This window comes from Pimephales promelas, chromosome 22 (genome assembly GCF_988280905.1).
Source record: "Pimephales promelas chromosome 22, fPimPro1.hap1.1, whole genome shotgun sequence".
Taxonomy (NCBI): Eukaryota; Metazoa; Chordata; class Actinopteri; order Cypriniformes; family Leuciscidae; genus Pimephales; species Pimephales promelas.
Window position 1 is genome coordinate 17,085,233 of NC_142790.1, and position 20,316 is coordinate 17,105,548.

The window sequence follows — 20,316 nt, forward strand, 5'->3', positions numbered from 1 at the left end:
GATTAACTTTCCCAGAGTGCCACACAGGTAACCTCTGAGCACTTCAGTGTGTAAGGACTGAGACAAGGAGAAAGAGGTAGATGTGTGATAAGGAGTTTCTATTCTATTCCCCCCTACTCATCCTCCCTTATGACTTATTACAAAAGATACTGACAGCCTTCCTGATGTGTTGTATCTATCATCACCTCCACTCTCACAGCCCTCTATAATTTGAATGCCGGTGATGGCTATATTTAGTCCATTCAATGTCAGTTAAGGGCAGCGGCATATCTACACTGTAAGCATAATGGAAAAGTGGACCTAATGTACACTGAACCCTCTCGCTAGTCTCACTGCATCTTCAGTTTAGAAATATAGCATGAATCATGATGCTGACCTCTATAGAGAAAGGCAGTTTTCTTAGGTTTTGTATGTTTTGCATTCGTTTGGATATATAGTGTGATTTGTGTGAGATCTCTAAAGAAAAAAAAGATGAATGAACATTGTTTGCCAATGCTTGTAGGGTATTTTTTACAGTCATTTCTTTTAGATTTTGTATTTGAAGGTACTTTTCTGATTGAAAAAGTGCAATATACAGACATTAAAATGGAATTGATATTTCCCCTTTTTAATGCAAAGAACATTTATGACTACCATAACTGAGCCTGTGTGGAGGAATGAAAATGAAAAATTGCCAATTTCACATGACAGAACTCAATTTCATTTTGCTGAAAATGACTATAAAAGAGCCATTCTACTGGCTTTTAATCCAAGTGATGCATTTGATGGCTGTAAATGAGAAGATGACTGGAGACATGAGGATGGCACAAGTTAATGTGTGTTATTTTGTTGTGATATATAACGTTTGACAACTTAGATGTACGTCACTGTAACAGTCAAATTGTAAACATCATATCAAACTGGGGCCAAAAACAAATGGGGTTATGGTTTAGAGGGGTCATTCTGTCATAATCTACTCGCCATTGTGTCATTCCAAACCTGTATAACTTTCTTTCTTCTTAAGAAAAAGAAGATATTTTAAAGAATGGTAGCCAAACACTTTTAAAACACTGAGATGTTTCTCAAAATATTTTAATTCAGAAAGACTTTCCCTTTAAGATCGCTGTTACAATCTCACTGGCTTTTACACAGGCACAAAATCACAAGCATTTTAGATTAAAAAAAAAAGGGTTATGCAAGCCATGTAACAGCTTTAATTGTGAGAGATTTTACCCATTTATTGGAGCATTACATTAGTTGTGCAATTTTTCTCAAAAGACAGTCTTGGCCTTTGCTTCTCAGCAGGTGGTATTATACAGCACAGGAGATGCAGGGAACTTAAAGAGTTGTGTCTGTCTTGTCAGCTCTTTCTCCTTATGTTGGCTGCTTTCTGCTGTGTTTCCTTGCTCTTTTAAGGTCGAGCTATTTGTAGCATCCTTATTTTCTGTTCGGCCAGTGTTAAGAATTTCTTACTTTCTTTTGCTGGTTTACTTCATAAATTATAAGGAAATTATAATCATAATATATATGAAACTCAATGTGCTCGAAACCTGGGCTTCTTGATTGACCACAACTCAAAATTTCAGAAAAGATCAGTGCTGTTGTAAAGTCATGCTTTTTTCATCTCCACCAACTTTCCAAAGTGAAACCTTTTTTAACTCAGCACAATATCCAAATAGTAATTCATGCATCTGTAATATCTCGACTGGACTATTGCAATTCTCTTTACTTTGGTCTATCAGCTAGACTCCTCACTGGGACACGCAAGTATGAATCGATCACCCTCATCTTATTTAAACTTCACTGGTTACCTTTCAAATTTAGAATTGATTTTAAAATGTTACTTTTTGTGTATAAAGCTCTTAACAACCTGGCCCCTTAGTACCTGACCAACCTGGTTTCACTGTATGTATAGGCCTATATAAAACAGTTAGGTCCTGTCGGATTGCATTTAAGTCGCATTTCATCCATTTCAACATTAATCTTTATTGAAATTGGTTCATATATTTAGTCGAAATGTAAAATAAATTTGGTACCCTCTTGACCGAGAAAAGTCAAAAACTCCCACAATAAATGATGAGCTAGTGTTTGTAGTCTCAACCCTTATACAAAGAAATGGCACTTCCTGCTTTTTATGACGTCATAAAAAGCAGGAAGTCGAACACTTAAATCATTATTTCTGCCATCTCAGGGGAAAATAAGGGAATAAACCATTACCATTCAAAAATATGACTGGATTTCTAAAGATAAAAAAAGCTTAATGCAAATGGGTGAAGTATCCCTTTAAATAAATTCAGATTGTATTATGTTGGTAATAGGCACTTATCTAACGCTAAAAGTGCGTATAACACTTGAGTTTTGCCACACACTTGACGTCCCACCGTCTAGAACACAACTGATTGCTTTTTCAAGTGCCTCCATACTTGACAAACTGCGGAAAACTATTTTTAAATAGGAAATGATGGAATATTTATGTACATTTTTACAGCGGGTCTATTCGCACGGGATAAGTATTACCTGAGGTAATTTTTCCAGACCTTTTTACTGCAGGTAAAAGTCGCCGTAATCTTTACTGACATTGTCCACAATGATTACTGAGATGGCACATTTGGACAAGACTAAAATCACTGAGAAGCTCTGGTAATTATTACTTTACCCCACCTCTAGTTAAACTAGTTCCGGGCTTATTAATGGGGCTTATGGCCTCATCTTTCTGTGTGATCACCCTTGAACATACCTTTGTTTCAGAAACATTTCCACCACATTTGCACAGGTGAGTTCAGTAATGTAATAAATTGAGCCTTATCTTATGTTACATTACACTAAGAAATATCACATCATCAAAAGAGTGAACAAACGTTGTTCTCAAAGAAAGGAATGCCTTATATGATGTGGTAAGCCTATTTTCAGTTAAAAAAGATGACCTTTACTGTAAGCACAAGTCTTTATGCTGTTGCATATCTTGTTTCTTAGCAACCAAACTCGACTGACATACGTTGTGGTTTTCTTTAAACATTGTTAAGTATCATATTGTGCAAAATGAAACAATCATTATCATGACAAAGTTAATGCCTCTGTGTCATGAAAAACAGGACGACATTTTTAAAGGTGATAATTAGCTTGAAAAGAAAGAACCCCAAGAACATTTTATAATAAGAAAAATATAAAATACCATTCAATTGATTCTGTGTCATTAGTGTCTAGTATTTGGACTCACACAAACTGGATTTGGCTGTGGGTCACATAATCTAGTGGTCTCACATGTGGGACCAAATTAAAAGGTTTGTGAGGTTTTTTGTTGTTGTTTGTTTTGTGTGTGTGTGTCTCAATTGTGTCTCAGATAGCTATTGTGTTTACAGGGGACCAGCCAAAGAGTTCCACCTTGACAGTAAAGTACAATCTAGGAAGATAGATAAATAACGTTCCGGTTACAAACTTAACCTTGGTTCCCTGAAATAACGGGAACGAGCATGGCATCCGTTTTTGATTCTTATGGGAAAAACTCATTTTTTCCGAATACTGAAGCCTGATTGGTTCATGTCTCTGCACCTGCACAGACAAATGGCTTTTCAGCCCTCCAAAATAGCCTATTTAAGCAGCCTATCAAACGGAAGCCGCCCTGCGATGCCGTAGCCAATGGGCGCTTGATGACAAGGGCCCCAAAGCAGGCTACCAGAGATCTAGACCTACTCCTCACTCCAATAAGGCACTGCAAGTCCAAGGACTTGTAAGCTATCCAGTGGGATAGTCTATGCTTCGCATCTGGCAGCCCCAGTAGCTTCCAAAGCACACTGTTCTGACTGCCTGAACTGGCTAGAGGTTCCCAATCCATCTCAGGGGGGCGAGAGCCATCCACATCCACACATTTCATTAAGGTACATAGAGCTAGGGACAGTCTGAATGGTAGTGCTGTAGTTTGGTAAGCTATCCTTTCGAACGGGAATCTCAAGAACAGTGATGGAGAGCTATCTGGATATGAATGTATGCATCCTTCAGATCCACTAATAAAAAACAATCCACTGGGCGAGAGGATGTGTGTCATACGGTCTAATTTGACATGGCGGGACAGGCTTTCCAAGACTGGCTCTGGGCGGCGAGAGTTGAATAAAGAGTTGAAGCTCTGTGGTAGGGGTTGGCGCTTGCAGTAGGATAATGTGGAGGAGAAATGCTTTTTTGTGGATTTTGGTTGGGAACCTGCTTTGGAAAGACCATTTAGGAGCGGTCGACCCTCTGCAGCTTTTAGCCTTGTCCTCGTGTCCGAATCATCAGCCCATTCTCACCCCCAAGGCGTCACTTAACTGACGCCTTGGGAAGCATTTGGACATGCTTCAATATCTGACGCTTTAGGCGCCCTTTAGCGTCAGTAAGATGACGCCCTAGGATCGCGTTTACCCTACCCACACCTAAACCTAACCGCGTCCTCTAACAGATGCTTTCCTTTAGCGTCAGTTCGATGACGCCGTAGGATCGCGTCATGTAAGTGACGCTAAAGGGCGCCTAAAACGTCAAATATTGAAGCATGGTCAAAGGTGACGCCTTGGGGTGAGAATGCGTTGGAATCATCAAGGCTGATTGGGTGGCTCAGGGTCCAGCATTACGCTGCCTTCACACTGGCAGTTGAAATCAGCTCCGTAATACGCAATACGTTCCCAACAGACGTCGTACTACACAGTGAAAAGCGTCGGACGCGGGTAGAACAAAAATGGCGGAGAGATTAAAGTTTGATTCTGTCAGTTCTGTATGATCTCTCTGATTAGGGTTATGCTGCGTGAGGAAAGTTGCTCAGGACGTTGACATGTCAGGTCGGCTAAAAAATGTGATATAGTGGTCAATAGTTCAATGTCTACCTTCAATTTAATTGTATTAACTGCCCTTATAAACGTTAGAAAGTCATGAAAATAAAAAATGACATCACAACTTATCGTTATAAAATCAATATTTATTTTATTAAAAGTTAATAATTCAGGTTTGTTTATCAGTACCATAGAAACGGTCAACTTCCGCTGGAATTGTCGGATAGGAACCGTCCGTAGCTTTTCGCAAGAGTTCAAATTTTTGAACGCATCCGGATGACCAACGGACACGATTTTCTTCGCACCGCACTCGGTCGGACCCGTTTCGGACCCATTCGCATGCGGTCTGCGAATCTCCGTAGGAAATGAATGACTTCCGGTCGTTTCGCAGCCGCATCGGAGCTGATTTCAACTGCCAGTGTGAAGGCGGCGTTAGGGCCGCTTGAGAAACGGGTAGCGCTTCCCTGAATGGAATCGCTGCTTTTCCACTAGGTTTCTGCCTTTTGCTGGGGCTGAGCAAGTGCAGAAGCCGACAAATTAAATGACAAATTAGGGTGACCCAGGGCACCAGAGGAACGCGCTCGCTTCAGCAGGAAATGCATCGGTTGCAATGTCTTCTGTGCCATGTGAAGCCATCCACTGCGAAACCAAATAAGTCACAGGGAGAGACATGGGGTTCCTGGAGGACTGTCTTCTCAGCATTCTTGATCTCTGTTAAGTTTACCTAAGGTGGCGCCTAAGGACCACCAAATTGGCCATGGCACAACCAATCGCTTGGGCAGTAGACTTAGTGACATGCAGGGCGAGGTTGGTCGCACTGTGCAGCTCTTTAAAAGCCACCAGGTCAGGATTGCTCTCGTCCATGGCACGGAGAGGTTTGGGCTGGTAAACTTGAAGGACTATTATTGTGTAAAGGGTGGAACCAACCTGGATGCTCACGGCGCCCCAGCTGCTGAAACGACTCATCGAGGCGGCTGCGAATGGGCTCTTCCGGAGCCGACCATTATAAGCCCAAGTCCTTAATAGCGTTACAAAGGACGCAAATGAGCTCTGAGTCCTGCCGAGGCCTGACTGAGTCCATCTCTTTAGGCAGCGAGTGGGCAGAGTCATCGCTGGAGTTCGCCCAGTCCTCTGCTTCAGATGCAGCCAGAGTCATTCTGTCGTCAAAAGCTGGGCTGACATGAGCTAGCTACAACCCTGTTTCTCCTCCACGCGACTCCGCTGTTTTTTTCCATCTCTGTTCGAGGGGGGGAGTGAACTGGAGAGTGTGCAAGGCAGGATCGCTCTCTTTAAAGAAAGCGATCTGTGAGCGCAGCAGTGCAAGACTCATGCTCTTGCAGGATTGGAAGGATTTTGTCATCTGACCATTTTGAATGGTGGGGGTTTAAAAGCCATCCTGCTTGCATGCTGTTCATGACAAGTGCATAATCTGAGGAAAAATGGCACTGTTCTTTGAAAAATCTCAGCAGATAGCTTTCTGGCTGAAGGGCAAAAAACTATTTAACGAAATAAAAAAACACATATTCTTTTTGTTGTGCTACTGACATCAGGATACATTTTACACATAAAACTATCTTTTAAGTGATGTTGAGCCATTGGGCATTAGCATTAGAATGCACTTATGGAAGGTTAATGGTGTCATCCATAGGAAGTCACTGTATTTCTAACTAACATTCAGTCCTATGGATGTTCATCAAGCTTTCAGTGCCAGCCTCTACTGGAGCACAGAGCACAACCCTATGGCCCTTATTCTTATTGATTATTAATCAGTGCCTCAAAGACAGCCTGGTCTCGCACCCCAGTGTGTGATTGGTGAAGATCCACATCTTGACATCTGAAATGCCAGTGGACGAGTTGGAAAGAACAGTGAGGCAAAGGAGATGTAAGTGAAAAGGGCTTTCCCTCCTTTCTTTTTCCTCAAAGGAAACTCCATAATGGGGTGTATTCTTGCTCAATTTTCCTCCCCGCTTTTGTCTGATATTTTCCATTTCTTCCTGAAAATGTCTATTTGCAGAGTAGCGAGCAAACAAACACAAAAGGAGGAACAGTTTATTACTTTGAGTTTCTGAGAAATAAACAGAAATAATCATAATAATTCTGAATGAACCTTTTCACAGTCTGTGAGTGAGTCACTCAATGGAATAAAAACGTATTGGAATAAAATAGATTACCAACGGACTACCTGACTGACTTGGTTTTTACATCGCAGGGATATTAAGGATGAGTGGAGGATGATGAAGGATAAAATTTTATGACGAGGATGGACGGAAGTATGAATGGATGGAGGTATGTTTACTAAAGTGTGTTGTATTGTAGATCAAGGATTTCTTGAAAGATTGGACAAGTAATGCTGAGTTTATAATTTTTATAATTAATGTTAAATGTAAAAAAAAAAATATTGTTAGATTATTGAATATAAATTGGTAAATGTTTGACAGGGCAGGCAAAATTATTAAAAATCAGTTGAATACTTATTTGGGTATGTGCATTTAATATAAATATTCCGGTTTATTTCATGTTTTGTTTTTTTTTTTTGTTTTTTCAGATAATGCCTCTTTTATTGGTAATTTTTGTTAATAGTTGTGTCACTCATCAACAACAGTACTGAATAATGTCATGGGTAAAATAAATGTAAATGTAAACTTAGCACAAAAAATGATTTATACATTATTCAGTATTCATGCCATTGCTTTGCCCATTTAAATCACTTCATAAATAACCAGCTGTCACATGTTTCACATAATATCATGTATTAATTAAAAAAAAAACATATCTGAATCTTAAAACATCTCTGCTTAGTGCATTTCCATGGAAACAGCTCTACTGTAAACCAGAAAAAAAATCAGACTGGATTTATGAAAAGGTTCTCTGAAGATGCCTAGATTTCTTCCATTATAAGTAATTAAGAGTGCTTTGTGTTGATTAGTGAAAATGAGAAAAAGTACTTCTCAGTGGGAATTAATATTTTTATGGGTACTGTATTATTTTCTTTAAAGCATAATTAAATTGGAGTGAAGCTTTTGAATAGCCTAGCCTATTACAGCATATACACACAGCACAGTCTAGGTTTTTACTAAAAAAAAAAACACTTTTCCTTTTCTAATTCTGTAATTTAATAAAACTGTAAAAAGCTTGTAAAACATGCACAGTGATGTTTCTAATGTTTAAAACATATCAGAAATATGAGATTGGCTACATCGGCTGCACTTATCTACATGCAAGTGCAGCTTGAAGGATCCACTTGAGGAAGAAATAGTCCTGAGGTTGTGATTATGGTCACATTACTCTTTTTTTTTTATTAGCTCGTGGTGTAAAACAGCATTCACACTATATATGCATTAAAATGTTTGCTTGCTATAACAAAAAAAATGCATGTGTACAAAAGTGCAAACTTAACAATGTCAACTTTTTTCCCCACAGCAATCTCAGGTTGCCATTTAGTATTACCGTTTTTCTCAATTGATTTGGCTTAGTTCCTGAGTGAGAATTTATTTTTATTTTTTCTAAAAAGATCAGATATCTGGATGATTAGTTTCTTGTTCACACCAGATTTGAATTCCTGATTCATTTAAGCAAATTTATTTTGCTTTGGCAAATGTGTGCGAGCCATATGTATTATCTGTAGTTTGCACAATTAATGCACATGGCTGGCTGATCAAAGGTGATTCAAAACTGATCAAAGTTGATTCTGAGTAAAACTGTCATATCTCTTCACTACTTCTAAACATACTTTCACTGTGTGAGCCATCCCATTCCATTATCATAACCTGTCATACATATTCCACATGACATTGACTGTTTTCTGTTTGCCTGCAACATAGTGCAAAAAAGATAAATGTATACAAATGTGCATATTCTTTTTCTTTCTTCTTGACCTTTGCATTATGGACATTATTGATTTTACCGACTGTTCAGCTATAGCCAAAACTGACATACAAAGTCAGAAATGTAGAACAAAACATGTTTATATATATATATATATATATATATATAAACTTGTGAAGTGTCAAGGACTAAGCCTGAAGAAACACCTGTCAGCAAAATACACTGGAAAGAGTTTGGTCTCACTGGACTCACTTAAGTGAGTAACTTTTAAACTTTACCCATCTCCCTACCACAAGTTTTTACATCGTAGCATTTTGTTGTGGTGAGCCATTCAGTATTGCACATGCTTTATCTACAAAAATAAATCAGGATCTGATTCTGAATCATCCACTGTGACAAATATTGTGAGCAACACACCTGTAACATTTACTCATTCTTAAATCAGCATGTGTTCTCCCATCAACTGAATACCAGGCTCAGACCTCTTGCTCTGTGAGCAGCTGTTAGATTGATTTTCTCAGGCATGCATCATTTATCCTTGCGTCATAATTACGGAGCTCTGGGTTATTTGCTCATAGTTGGAAGTCTGGTTGGACATTTTGGGGGAGACTGTGTTACTGATAGAAGAACAGTAGAGAACATCAGGTCAGTCAAAGATGCTTACAAAGCATGGCAAGAGCCCCAGGGGTGCTTGGGAGGTGAAGAGACAGCCGGACAAGCAGTCACTCGGCGCCACAGGGGATTTGCAAGGACTTACTCTGATTGAATGTCCATGGGCAGTGCATTTTATTCAGTGGCTTTTTTTTCCCAAGAAACCATTCTGAAATGATGAAAATAGATAGATAGATAGAATTATCTCTTTTAAGACACTACAGGCGGCATTTAAAATGCTTTTTTTTAAAGGAATCAATCTTGTCTGAACTTCATCCCAGATTTTCGGATTTCACATCATGCTTTATTGGCAATTGTGTTCGCCAGAAGGCATAATAACTCAAGGGCATCAATTTGTGTGATCCGGTGATTTCAGAAAGGGTATTGCTAGTAAATATAGAACCTCCACCTCATTGATTGCCTTTCAGCTACTCCGTTGCTCAGTCCATGTACAGCCAAATGCTGCCTAATTCAGGTTCGAGCCAAAGACCATTCATCAGGATGAGGTATTTCCTGAGTGATTATACCTGTTATTTGTCCTATTAATGGAAATGGTAATGGATGACACACAGATGAAGGAGCCCATATATCAATGGATAGAGTAAGACAACTCTGTTTGTACTTATAAAGGTGCTAATCAATCAAATCAATTTTATTTAAGATTACATGATTAGGGCAAAGCTTTGTCCAATTTCTTGTAATATAATGACCCCCGCTCCAACTAGCATCCATAAACAACTGATAATTGTTAATATTGTTAAAATGTAATATGATTAGTTTATATGAAGAGTTCAGATGCAAAAGCCTCTAAGTGCCATTTGAAATTTTCTTCTAGAATGATAATTTTTATCAAGCTTGTATATTTAAGTTCAGTGATTTCACTTAAATGACAATGATAATTACCTATTAATTGTTATTTAAGTGAAATTACTGAACTTAAATATACAAGTTTGATAAAATGGCATTTAGAGGCTTTTGCATCTGAACTCTTCATATACAAATGCTTGTCCCTACACTGTTATTTTTATTTATTTATTTTTTTGTCACCGGAAAACTGATTTCTTGACTTTTTTTACCAGTGCATCTATCTCATTTGTGATCAGATTTTTTAAAAAGCTACTGCTGACCTCCACCGATTAAATTACTGTTAGTGTGAAAGGCTTTAGGTGTATAAAAATATTAGCCAAATTAGTTCACTAATTTCAAACTCGTTCATCAAAACGAACGAATCTTTTTCCGAGTCAATTCATTTGTTTAATGAATCGAATCATTGAATGAACCAAATGACTCATTTTGATGAACGAGTTCGAACAGGAGAATCACAAACGTGCTTCACAGAACAGAGCAAGGCGAGCATTTGAGCTTCTAAAACTTAAACTTTGCTATTTATTTATTAAAGGAGCGATCGTTTCGCTTGATAAGACTCTTATTCATCGTCTGGAATCGTTTAAAGCCCTTTGAACAGTTTGCAGTTTGTACTGATAGTGTCTGGACCTTGAACTGTTTGGTTACCAGTAAAGTGCATTATATGGAGAAAAATGCTGGAATGTTTTCATCAAAAACCTTAATTTCTTTTCGACTGAAGAAAGAATGACATGGACATCTTGGATGACATGGGGGTGAGTAAATTATCAGCAAAAGTTTTTTTTCAAAAGTGAACTACTCCTTTAAATCTTAAGTAAAGACTGTGGGTCAGACAATCTGTTTAGTTTATGTTATATTTATAGAGGAAACATCTCTTCTGGGCCTGTGTGAAAGGTTAATGTAGCTTGGACAATAGATTGTTTTTAATATGTAACTCTCAAAGTTGTTTTGGCATGTTTGGCAATATGGACTTGCTAATATACAGACACACTGTGAGCATGTAAGATATGTCGCTGTTGCTTAAATAGACATAAATCCTGCACCAGATCTAGGCAGGAGGAGCTGGGGAAAGTGATGCTTGTGCCCTGCAGGATTAGCCTACAGCAAACACTCTTTAAATGCTTTGTAAATGACTATTTAAAAGCAATCTCGTTGGCTGCTGAATCTGCTTGTGGCATGTGGTAGGTGTGATTGCTTGTGGATTGCATAGTATTAGCCTGCACCATCTAGAGTTTCATGACTAAACTAGGTATTTGTTCTTCAAAGAAAATGACTGCTCCTTTAAGATCATGTGATACTGTGTTTACCTTTATTGTCATGTTGGTATTCAGTAGGGAAGAACTTTAGCATTATCGTAATTGGCATGGAACCTTATAAGCAACAGATTTAGAGCCTGAGTTAGATTCTGCCCTCATAGACAGCATACTGGAATTAGATCAGAGCTATTATATGTGTGTTTTTATCCCTTTGGCACAAACACTTGTAAACCAGTGTTCATTTCCCTTTAAAGGTCAGATTGCCCTAGGTATACAAACACCAGACAGGTTAAGAGGACCTCCTTTTTGAGAACTCTGTAGGAGAGCTACTGAAGTGAGTTTGTCCCTCATTAGATACCAGGTATAAAGGGCTAGGTATTTAGCTAAGAGCATTTAGGCTCCTGCATAAAAGGCCAGTCTGGCAGTGAGTATATAGCCTCAGGGTTTTGCTGTGTACCATCATAATAAGCAGATTCTACTCAGATGACTCATCTCAGCAATACTTTATCTCAGTCACTGCCCACAGTTCTGTTCAGCCTTTGTTCTGAGGAAACCCCAGTAATAACCTGCTGCCATTTAAACTCACGTTTGGATTTTAGAACGGGTTTACTAGTAATTCATGAGTGTGAATTTAAACTTGAACGGACAGGATTTTAAATTGGAATGACAGGAAGAGAAATGTATTTAATCAAACAATTAAAATATAATAATAAGAAACAATAAGGAAATTTGTATTATAGTCCAACAAAACAATATGGTTACATAATCAATTTGGATAAATTTGTATAAATGACTATTTATCCTGTGACGTATTAAAAGAAAAATGCATATATACCATTTGAGCCGGGCTTGATATCAGCTTTAGAGGGACAGCTGCAATCTATTTGTCAGCTTGGAATGAATACTGATGTTGTCTAATTATCAGTCAAACCAATGCCCACATATAGTCCATCTCGTTGAAATCCCTGTGTGGAGTCTGTGTGAAGAAGAGCTTTGTAAACTCTTGCAGAGTCTCTAGGGTGTGATTGCTGGGGGATACATATATCCTATGCATAAAACATATCTGCTGTCTTTTTCAATGACACTTAAATATAGAGGTCTAGAGATCAACTTGCAAGTTGGCATACTTAAATTTGAGGTATGCAGAACTGAAAATTCTCATTAAAAATTGGCTATTGCGAAATATATTGTCACGATTCATGTGTGTATTTAAACCCCCTGTACCTTTGCGTATTTAAACCCTCAGTCATCTTCTATTCTTTGTCTTGCGTTAACGTTTCGTACTGGTCTTTCTCTGTGGTTCCTTGTGTTTATTAATGTGATTTCTTCGTTCATCTGCATCAAGCCTCTTTCATCTGGATTACGTCAAGCCAGTATGTGATGGATGGATGGATATATATATATATATATATATATATAGAGAGAGAGATATATATATATATATATATATATAGAGAGAGAGAGAGAGAGAGAGAGAGAGAGAGAGAGAGAGAGAGAGAGAGAGAGAGAGAGAGAGAGCTCCCAATTCTTATTATTTCTCCTATAATATTATTAAAAAATGTATATCATAATTGGATATTATTCATTATTTTTATATTATTAATGTTGCATATTTTTATGTTATGAAGAATACAAATTCTGGAAATCAACTTGGCATGGTTGGTTTGAATTTAAGAGAACTTTGAAATAAGATAACACATGCATCTCATTAAATGGCTATTGCAACAAAATTTCCATACACATGTTTGTAAGTCTGTCTTTGTGAGGGCGTTGGTTGGTATAATGCAATGGTTTTGTTGCGCACGCAAACTTTTTTGGTCACCCCTTGCTGACTGTAAGAGAGAATTATAGATCATAATAGATATTTTATTTTAAATGACCTAATCACAATATGTAAATATTTCAGTGATGCTTTGGATGAACAATATAAGCAGTGGCTGCAGTGAGCTCCTTTGATGGTGCATCACATGTTCGGCTACTTGTATGTGTTCTCGCTGGAACATGGCAGCGGATTGGTGCGTTGAAGATGTATTTTCTATGGTGAGGAATGTCTATGACTTCACTGTCAGGCTTGTTCAGATGGTGACATGTCAATGGCCTAAAGAAGATTCAGTTAAATTGGTGTTCGGCTCTGCTTTATAAAGGCACAGCGCCAACAGCTACTGTATTCACGCACTTCAACACTGTTGCAACAGCTGTTTTCTTTATTTTTTCCCCCTTTTTTTCCTGCTGATCTCCATGACTTATTTTGTCCTCACTTTGATGGTTCAAAACTCAAACTGGTCCAAACAGAGATTGTGATACACAAACACACACGAGAGAGAGAAAGTGAGAGTTTGGGAGGCAGGCAGGAAGGCATAGATAGATAGATAGATAGATAGATAGATAGATAGATAGATAGATAGATAGATAGATAGATAGATAGATAGATAGATAGATAGATAGATAGATAGATAGATAGATAGATAGATAGATAGATAGATAGATAGATAGATAGATAGATACTGTAGATAGATACTGTAGATAGATACTGTAGATAGATACTGTAGATAGATAGATAGATACTGTAGATAGATAGATAGATACTGTAGATAGATAGATAGATGATAGATAGATAGATAGATAGATAGATAGATAGATAGATACTGTAGATAGATACTGTAGATAGATAGATACTGTAGATAGATAGATACTGTAGATAGATAGATAGATAGATAGATAGATAGATAGATAGATAGATAGATAGATAGATAGATAGATAGATAGATAGATAGATACTGTAGATAGATAGATACTGTAGATAGATAGATAGATAGATAGATAGATAGATAGATAGATAGATAGATAGATAGATAGATACTGTAGATAGATAGATACTGTAGATAGATATATAGATAGATAGATAGATAGATAGATAGATAGATAGATAGATAGATAGATACTGTAGATAGATAGATACTGTAGATAGATAGATAGATAGATAGATAGATAGATAGATAGATAGATAGATACTGTAGATAGATAGATACTGTAGATAGATAGATACTGTAGATAGATATATAGATAGATAGATAGATAGATAGATAGATAGATAGATAGATAGATAGATAGATAGATAGATAGATAGATAGATAGATAGATAGATAGATACTGTAGATAGATACTGTAGATAGATACTGTAGATAGATACTGTAGATAGATAGATAGATACTGTAGATAGATAGATAGATACTGTAGATAGATAGATAGATACTGTAGATAGATAGATAGATAGATAGATGATAGATAGATAGATAGATAGATAGATAGATAGATAGATAGATAGATAGATAGATACTGTAGATAGATACTGTAGATAGATAGATACTGTAGATAGATAGATACTGTAGATAGATAGATAGATAGATAGATAGATAGATAGATAGATAGATAGATAGATAGATAGATAGATAGATAGATAGATAGATACTGTAGATAGATAGATACTGTAGATAGATAGATAGATAGATAGATAGATAGATACTGTAGATAGATAGATACTGTAGATAGATAGATACTGTAGATAGATATATAGATAGATAGATAGATAGATAGATAGATAGATAGATAGATAGATAGATAGATAGATAGATAGATAGATAGATAGATAGATAGATAGATAGATAGATAGATAGATAGATAGATAGATAGATAGATAGATACTGTAGATAGATAGATACTGTAGATAGATAGATAGATAGATAGATAGATAGATAGATAGATAGATAGATAGATACTGTAGATAGATAGATACTGTAGATAGATAGATACTGTAGATAGATATATAGATAGATAGATAGATAGATAGATAGATAGATAGATAGATAGATAGATAGATAGATAGATAGATAGATAGATAGATAGATAGATAGATAGATAGATAGATAGATAGATAGATAGATTTGTAACAAATGTCTTTTTGCCCTTGTCATGAGATTCCGACACCGTTCAGCCGTCTGAGTTTACGTTGAAATGTGCTGTTCCACTGTGAATTTCAAGAAGTCTAATATGGGTTCAGGAGTCTCCCCCGATGTCTCTGGCCTCCAATTTCCTTCAGTCTGGATGTCTGACACGAGGCAGAATCCTTGCTCAGAGAAATACTGATAACATGGAAAGGCATCTAAAAGTTTAAAGCAACAAATGAAAATGCCTTTGCCACAGCAGATATCTGCCACTCTTCAGTGCACACGAACAGTTCTCCTCCGTCAAATGTCTTCTGTGCATAATCTCACAATTGGAACATTGCGGTGTATTTATATTTTTTCTGCGTCATGAGAATTACCTGGCAGAATATAATTCTGGTGTTTCCAAACACTCCCCTGTCTGCTATTGGTCAATCAAACAGATGATCCCGCCCCCGAAGGCACGCTGTAACTTTTAGTTCCACGCCCAAACTCACGGTGTGGACTAAGTTTATTTGATATTAATGTATTTCTACATGACTGGAACATCAAACTAGAGGCAAACACCAATCTGTGAGGTGTTTATTCACTTAAACCCATGGGGTCGGCGGTTGATCACCTAGCTTTTTTTTTTCTTATTAGTGCGAAAGAGACTCAAATAACTGGACTCGATTGTTGTCATATAGGCATACATCATCAAGTGTTATACTGTTAAATGTCTACTTTTATTTTTGTGCACTCATAATTAAAACAAAATGTTGTGCTTTTCATAAAATAAAGAAAATAAACATGATTGGCGTTCTGCCATCTGAACTTGAGCAACCCGGTCTCATCCCAAGACGTCATATAACTGACGTTTTGGGACGTCTTTTGACCATACGTCAATATTCGCCTTTTTAGGGCCCCCTTAAACGTTGGTAGATGAGGTTATGGGATCCTAACTCTACCCCAGACCTAAACCTAACCCGTCACCTAACTGACGTTAAAGGTAAAGCGTCAGTTGTATGACGGCCCGGGATCGCCATCTACCGACGTTTAAGGGGGCCCTAAAAAGGCGGATATTGACGTATGGTCAAAAGACGTCCCAAGACGTCAGTTATATGACTTTTTGGGATGAGACTGTGTTAACTTGAGTGTGAAGCTAATTCTGACACGGTACAGAAAATTAACTGTAACTCAGCAAATTTGCCACACATACATGAGAAATGTATCTTTAGAAAGCTATTTTTAAATGATGTAACATGATAATCCATATGTATTTCTGTAGTGTACTGAAGTGTCCCTTTTTAATGATTTTAAGTTATAGGCTGCCTGCATTTCTGTACAGTAAAAATTATTATTATTATTATTATTATTACTATATGCAGCCATACAAGTATATGCCTACAAGGCACAACAAACCTGGTGTTCATTATATATTGTTTGTGAATTTTAAATCACAATTTTATCCTGAAAATTCACAATTAGATCTTCCGCAAATCATGCAGCTCTTAGTTTTTGTTTTAACAGGAATATATATATATATATATATATATATATATATATATATATATATATATATATATATATATATATGAATGCTGGGATAGGTGTCATATTCCAACTTGGATCAGCTGAGAGTCAACTGATGCAAGCATGACTGACGTGACCTGCCAGAACTACTGCTACACTTGATTTCGTGTAATCCTATTCAAACATCTTGTCAGTAATGTCTGAAATCTTAGTTAAACCCTTGCTGGTTGATTCAGGAACACCAGTTGCAGATGCTATGCTTCAAGACTGTTTGGTCTGTTACATTGTGCTCTTTAATATGCATAGACTTGCTAATTAAGCCCATCGAATTCTAATGATGTGGCCATGAGAGCACTCTGTCAGCTTGGAGGAAAGGTGCATCCTGCAAACCCTCCACTGTAAAGGTTTGGCATGATATGATTAGTTTTATTGTAGTATGTTTGCCTTGTTGAGCATCGCATATCAATTTATTATCAAGAGGAAGAATGTATGCTAATTTTTAATCATAGCATTATCACTTTTAGGTCACAAATTCTGAGTTTATATTCATATTGTAAATGGGCCGGAAATACCAATATTGTGTGTTAAAAGGTTTTGTGCTGGAAAATCCAGCATTTCTGTTCACCAGCATAATGTCCTTATGTTTTGCATGTCACCAGCATGGGATACTGGTTTCCTGCTCTCCAGAAAGATCAGCACTACACCAGCTCTAACCAGTGTAAACCAGCCTGGAATTCATACTGGTTTATGCTAGATTTTTCTGCAGGGTTATTAAATATTAACTACTTTATTTATTGAACTATTGTATAATAGTGATGTCACACTGTTGGTCTGAATATCCTGACATTGTCTATTTTTGCCTCGCCAATGAACAAAATGAACAAAACCACAGCAGAATCAACTGGACGTTTCTGAATTTGATCACACATTAGAGGCGTTTTGAATTAATGGACTTTTGAACTATTTGATTTATTGAATAATTCAAATTGTGTCATTCCTGAATTCAGCGTTTTGGAATGAATCAGTTGTCATTTATTAGCTCGCTCATAAAGAAACTTCTTTTGATCCTGAATTAGCCTATTCAGCATTTTCGAACAAATTGGTTGAGTGAAGATTCAATGACTCACTCATAGAGTTTGCGTGTGAAATTTGCCTAATCTCTGAGTAGTACTTCTTTTGAATACTTACTTTGTGAGCATTAAAAAAGAATGCTATATATATCATAGTAATTCAGATGTACTACATTCATTATGTTGACCTACCAGCGCCAATTGTGTTCCTTCACTGCCATTAAATCCTCTCATGTGGCCTCACTTTAAAATCTCGCTGGAAGTAGGAGGTCATTCTGGTTAATAACTAACTTGGTTGAAGTCACGTTACCATTGCATATCCAGACACTACGCCTCTGGTCAAATATGCAAAAATCTTTCTGGAACTTGCAAACCTGGACAACGAAGTAGTACAAACAGTGATCAACAGATATCAACGTTCTCAGAACGATACAAATTTGAGGACTAACTTTTTGATGTGTGGTTGGAATATACTATCCTTGCCAGCATACAAAAGCATTTAAGATTAGAGCTAATTGAACAGGGCACTAAAACTTAACCACAAACCTTCAAGGAGCTGTCCTCTAAATATCATTAAGATCCCACTCCCCTTAAATGTAGCAGAGTCATTGAATGCTGATGCAATTACAAGCTTTCCGTAAGATCCAATTGCAAACGGGATGTTTACCAGAATACTGGTAAAATGCTCAAGGGAAGATAAATGTGAACATTCTATGGAAATAAATACTTTTATGTTAAAGAACTATATTTTTTTTAGATAGATGGTCCCTTATTAAATTGTGGGTCATACAACTTTTGACATGAAACCAGCATAATCTAGAACAAACATGCTCATGAATTAAGAGCAACTGTGAGAGCAAAAGGAGAACTATCCTAGCATGTGTGGACCTACTGTGAAGGAATGAGTCATTAATTAAGCAGAATCATACTCCACAAAATCCGTATGGCTGCTATTCTGTTCTTTTGAGTAACCAGAGAGAGGGGGGGGGAGGGAGGGAGATGTCTGGCACTGTAATTGGAGTTCCAGTTCATAGGAGCTGATATATTATTTTCGAAAGTGCAAAAGCTAACTCTAATGAAGCTTTTTACAAAGCCCTTTTGATAAAGTGCTGATGATAAGAAGAGCTTGGCTGAAAAGTGCATTGTACTGTACATTTGAAATTATCTCTAGGTGACATTGCCTGGTTTCTTTGCCCCAGTTGTGTTCTCTCAGGAACTATTCCACCTTGCTCTTGCAGGACAGATGCAGTAGGGGCTGGTCATCTATCCTGCAGCAGGCAGTCTCTCATCAAGCTGTTCTCCTCTCCAGGTAAACGATATAGCGGAGCTGATAGTGCCTCAGACACAGTCAAGGACTTTGCTGGCCTTGCACTTATCTCAAGTTGCTATTCAGGAGAAGTGCTCGTGTGCAGTGATACATATAGAACAAAGAGAAGAGTCGACCAGGTCAAAAGCATATAACATTCAGAAATAGAAAAATAATTGAGAGTAATTGTTGAATGAAATATATTTTTAAATTGTTTTTTATAATATTTTAACTATATGAAAAGTAAGTTACTTTTATGTTACTTACAGTTTATTGAGACTCTCCTTCAGAAAGGAAGGGCTATGCTTACACCGTGTACCAGACGCGATGTGATAAGATTCCAGCGACAAGTGATTGTATGTGTCAAAATCAATCAAAACTCACAGCCAATCAGAACAGGGAGTGGGTGAGCTGTCACGGCAAGTACACAGCATAGAGTTATCTTGACAGCACTCGCAAGAAAATGGATAAGTACATAATCAAATACACAAATATTACACCATTTGTACATTTTTAAAAAGACATATGCTGCGTCCCAATTCCTAAATAGTATTCAAAAATAGAATTAGTGCGTCCCAAACCGTAGTATGTTGAAATGAGTGTTTCAAAGATACCCGGATGGTTTACTTTTTCCGGTCAGAATCCGAAGTGTAGATCGATGCACACTCTAATGGCTGATATTGCCCACAACCCTTTGCGCGTTGAACGAGGATTCGGTTAGAACTACAAACACGAGTAAAAAGTGTAAAAAAAAAAAACTACAGACACAGAGGACGCGCGAGTCCCGCGGTTATGTTGAGAGGTTTAGATAAAGAGGTTTGAGTGATTAATTAACACTATCTGACCTGTTGAAAATTAATTTATTAAATGTTCTCCACATTATATTGCATCTGCAGCAGCATTGTGAACTTTTGTAAGGATACGTTTAGCCATTACTTTTTAAATGCATCATTATATTCAAATTGCAAAACACGAGGAAAGTATACACATGAAAGACCCATGACTGGCAGATTAACGTGCTCCGATATCAAATTAGATTGAATGGAGGATTTTAACTGTGACGAGATGATTGACAGGGCAGTTTACGGTGAGGTGACCGGATGCACGCAGCACGCGACA

General features: G+C 37.3%; 1 protein-coding gene across 1 annotated transcript in view; it reads left to right on the forward strand.

Moving 5' to 3' along the window:
- Nucleotides 1–19,955, forward strand: part of fbxo15 (F-box protein 15) — a 70,554-nt gene extending 50,599 nt beyond the window's left edge. Inside the window, exon 10 of the mRNA XM_089125478.1 lies at nt 19,130–19,955. Within this exon, the coding sequence (XP_088981604.1) occupies nt 19,130–19,204 (75 nt within the window). The 3' untranslated portion in view covers nt 19,205–19,955. The remainder of the gene's footprint in view (nt 1–19,129) is intronic.
- Nucleotides 19,956–20,316: the final 361 nt, after the last annotated feature.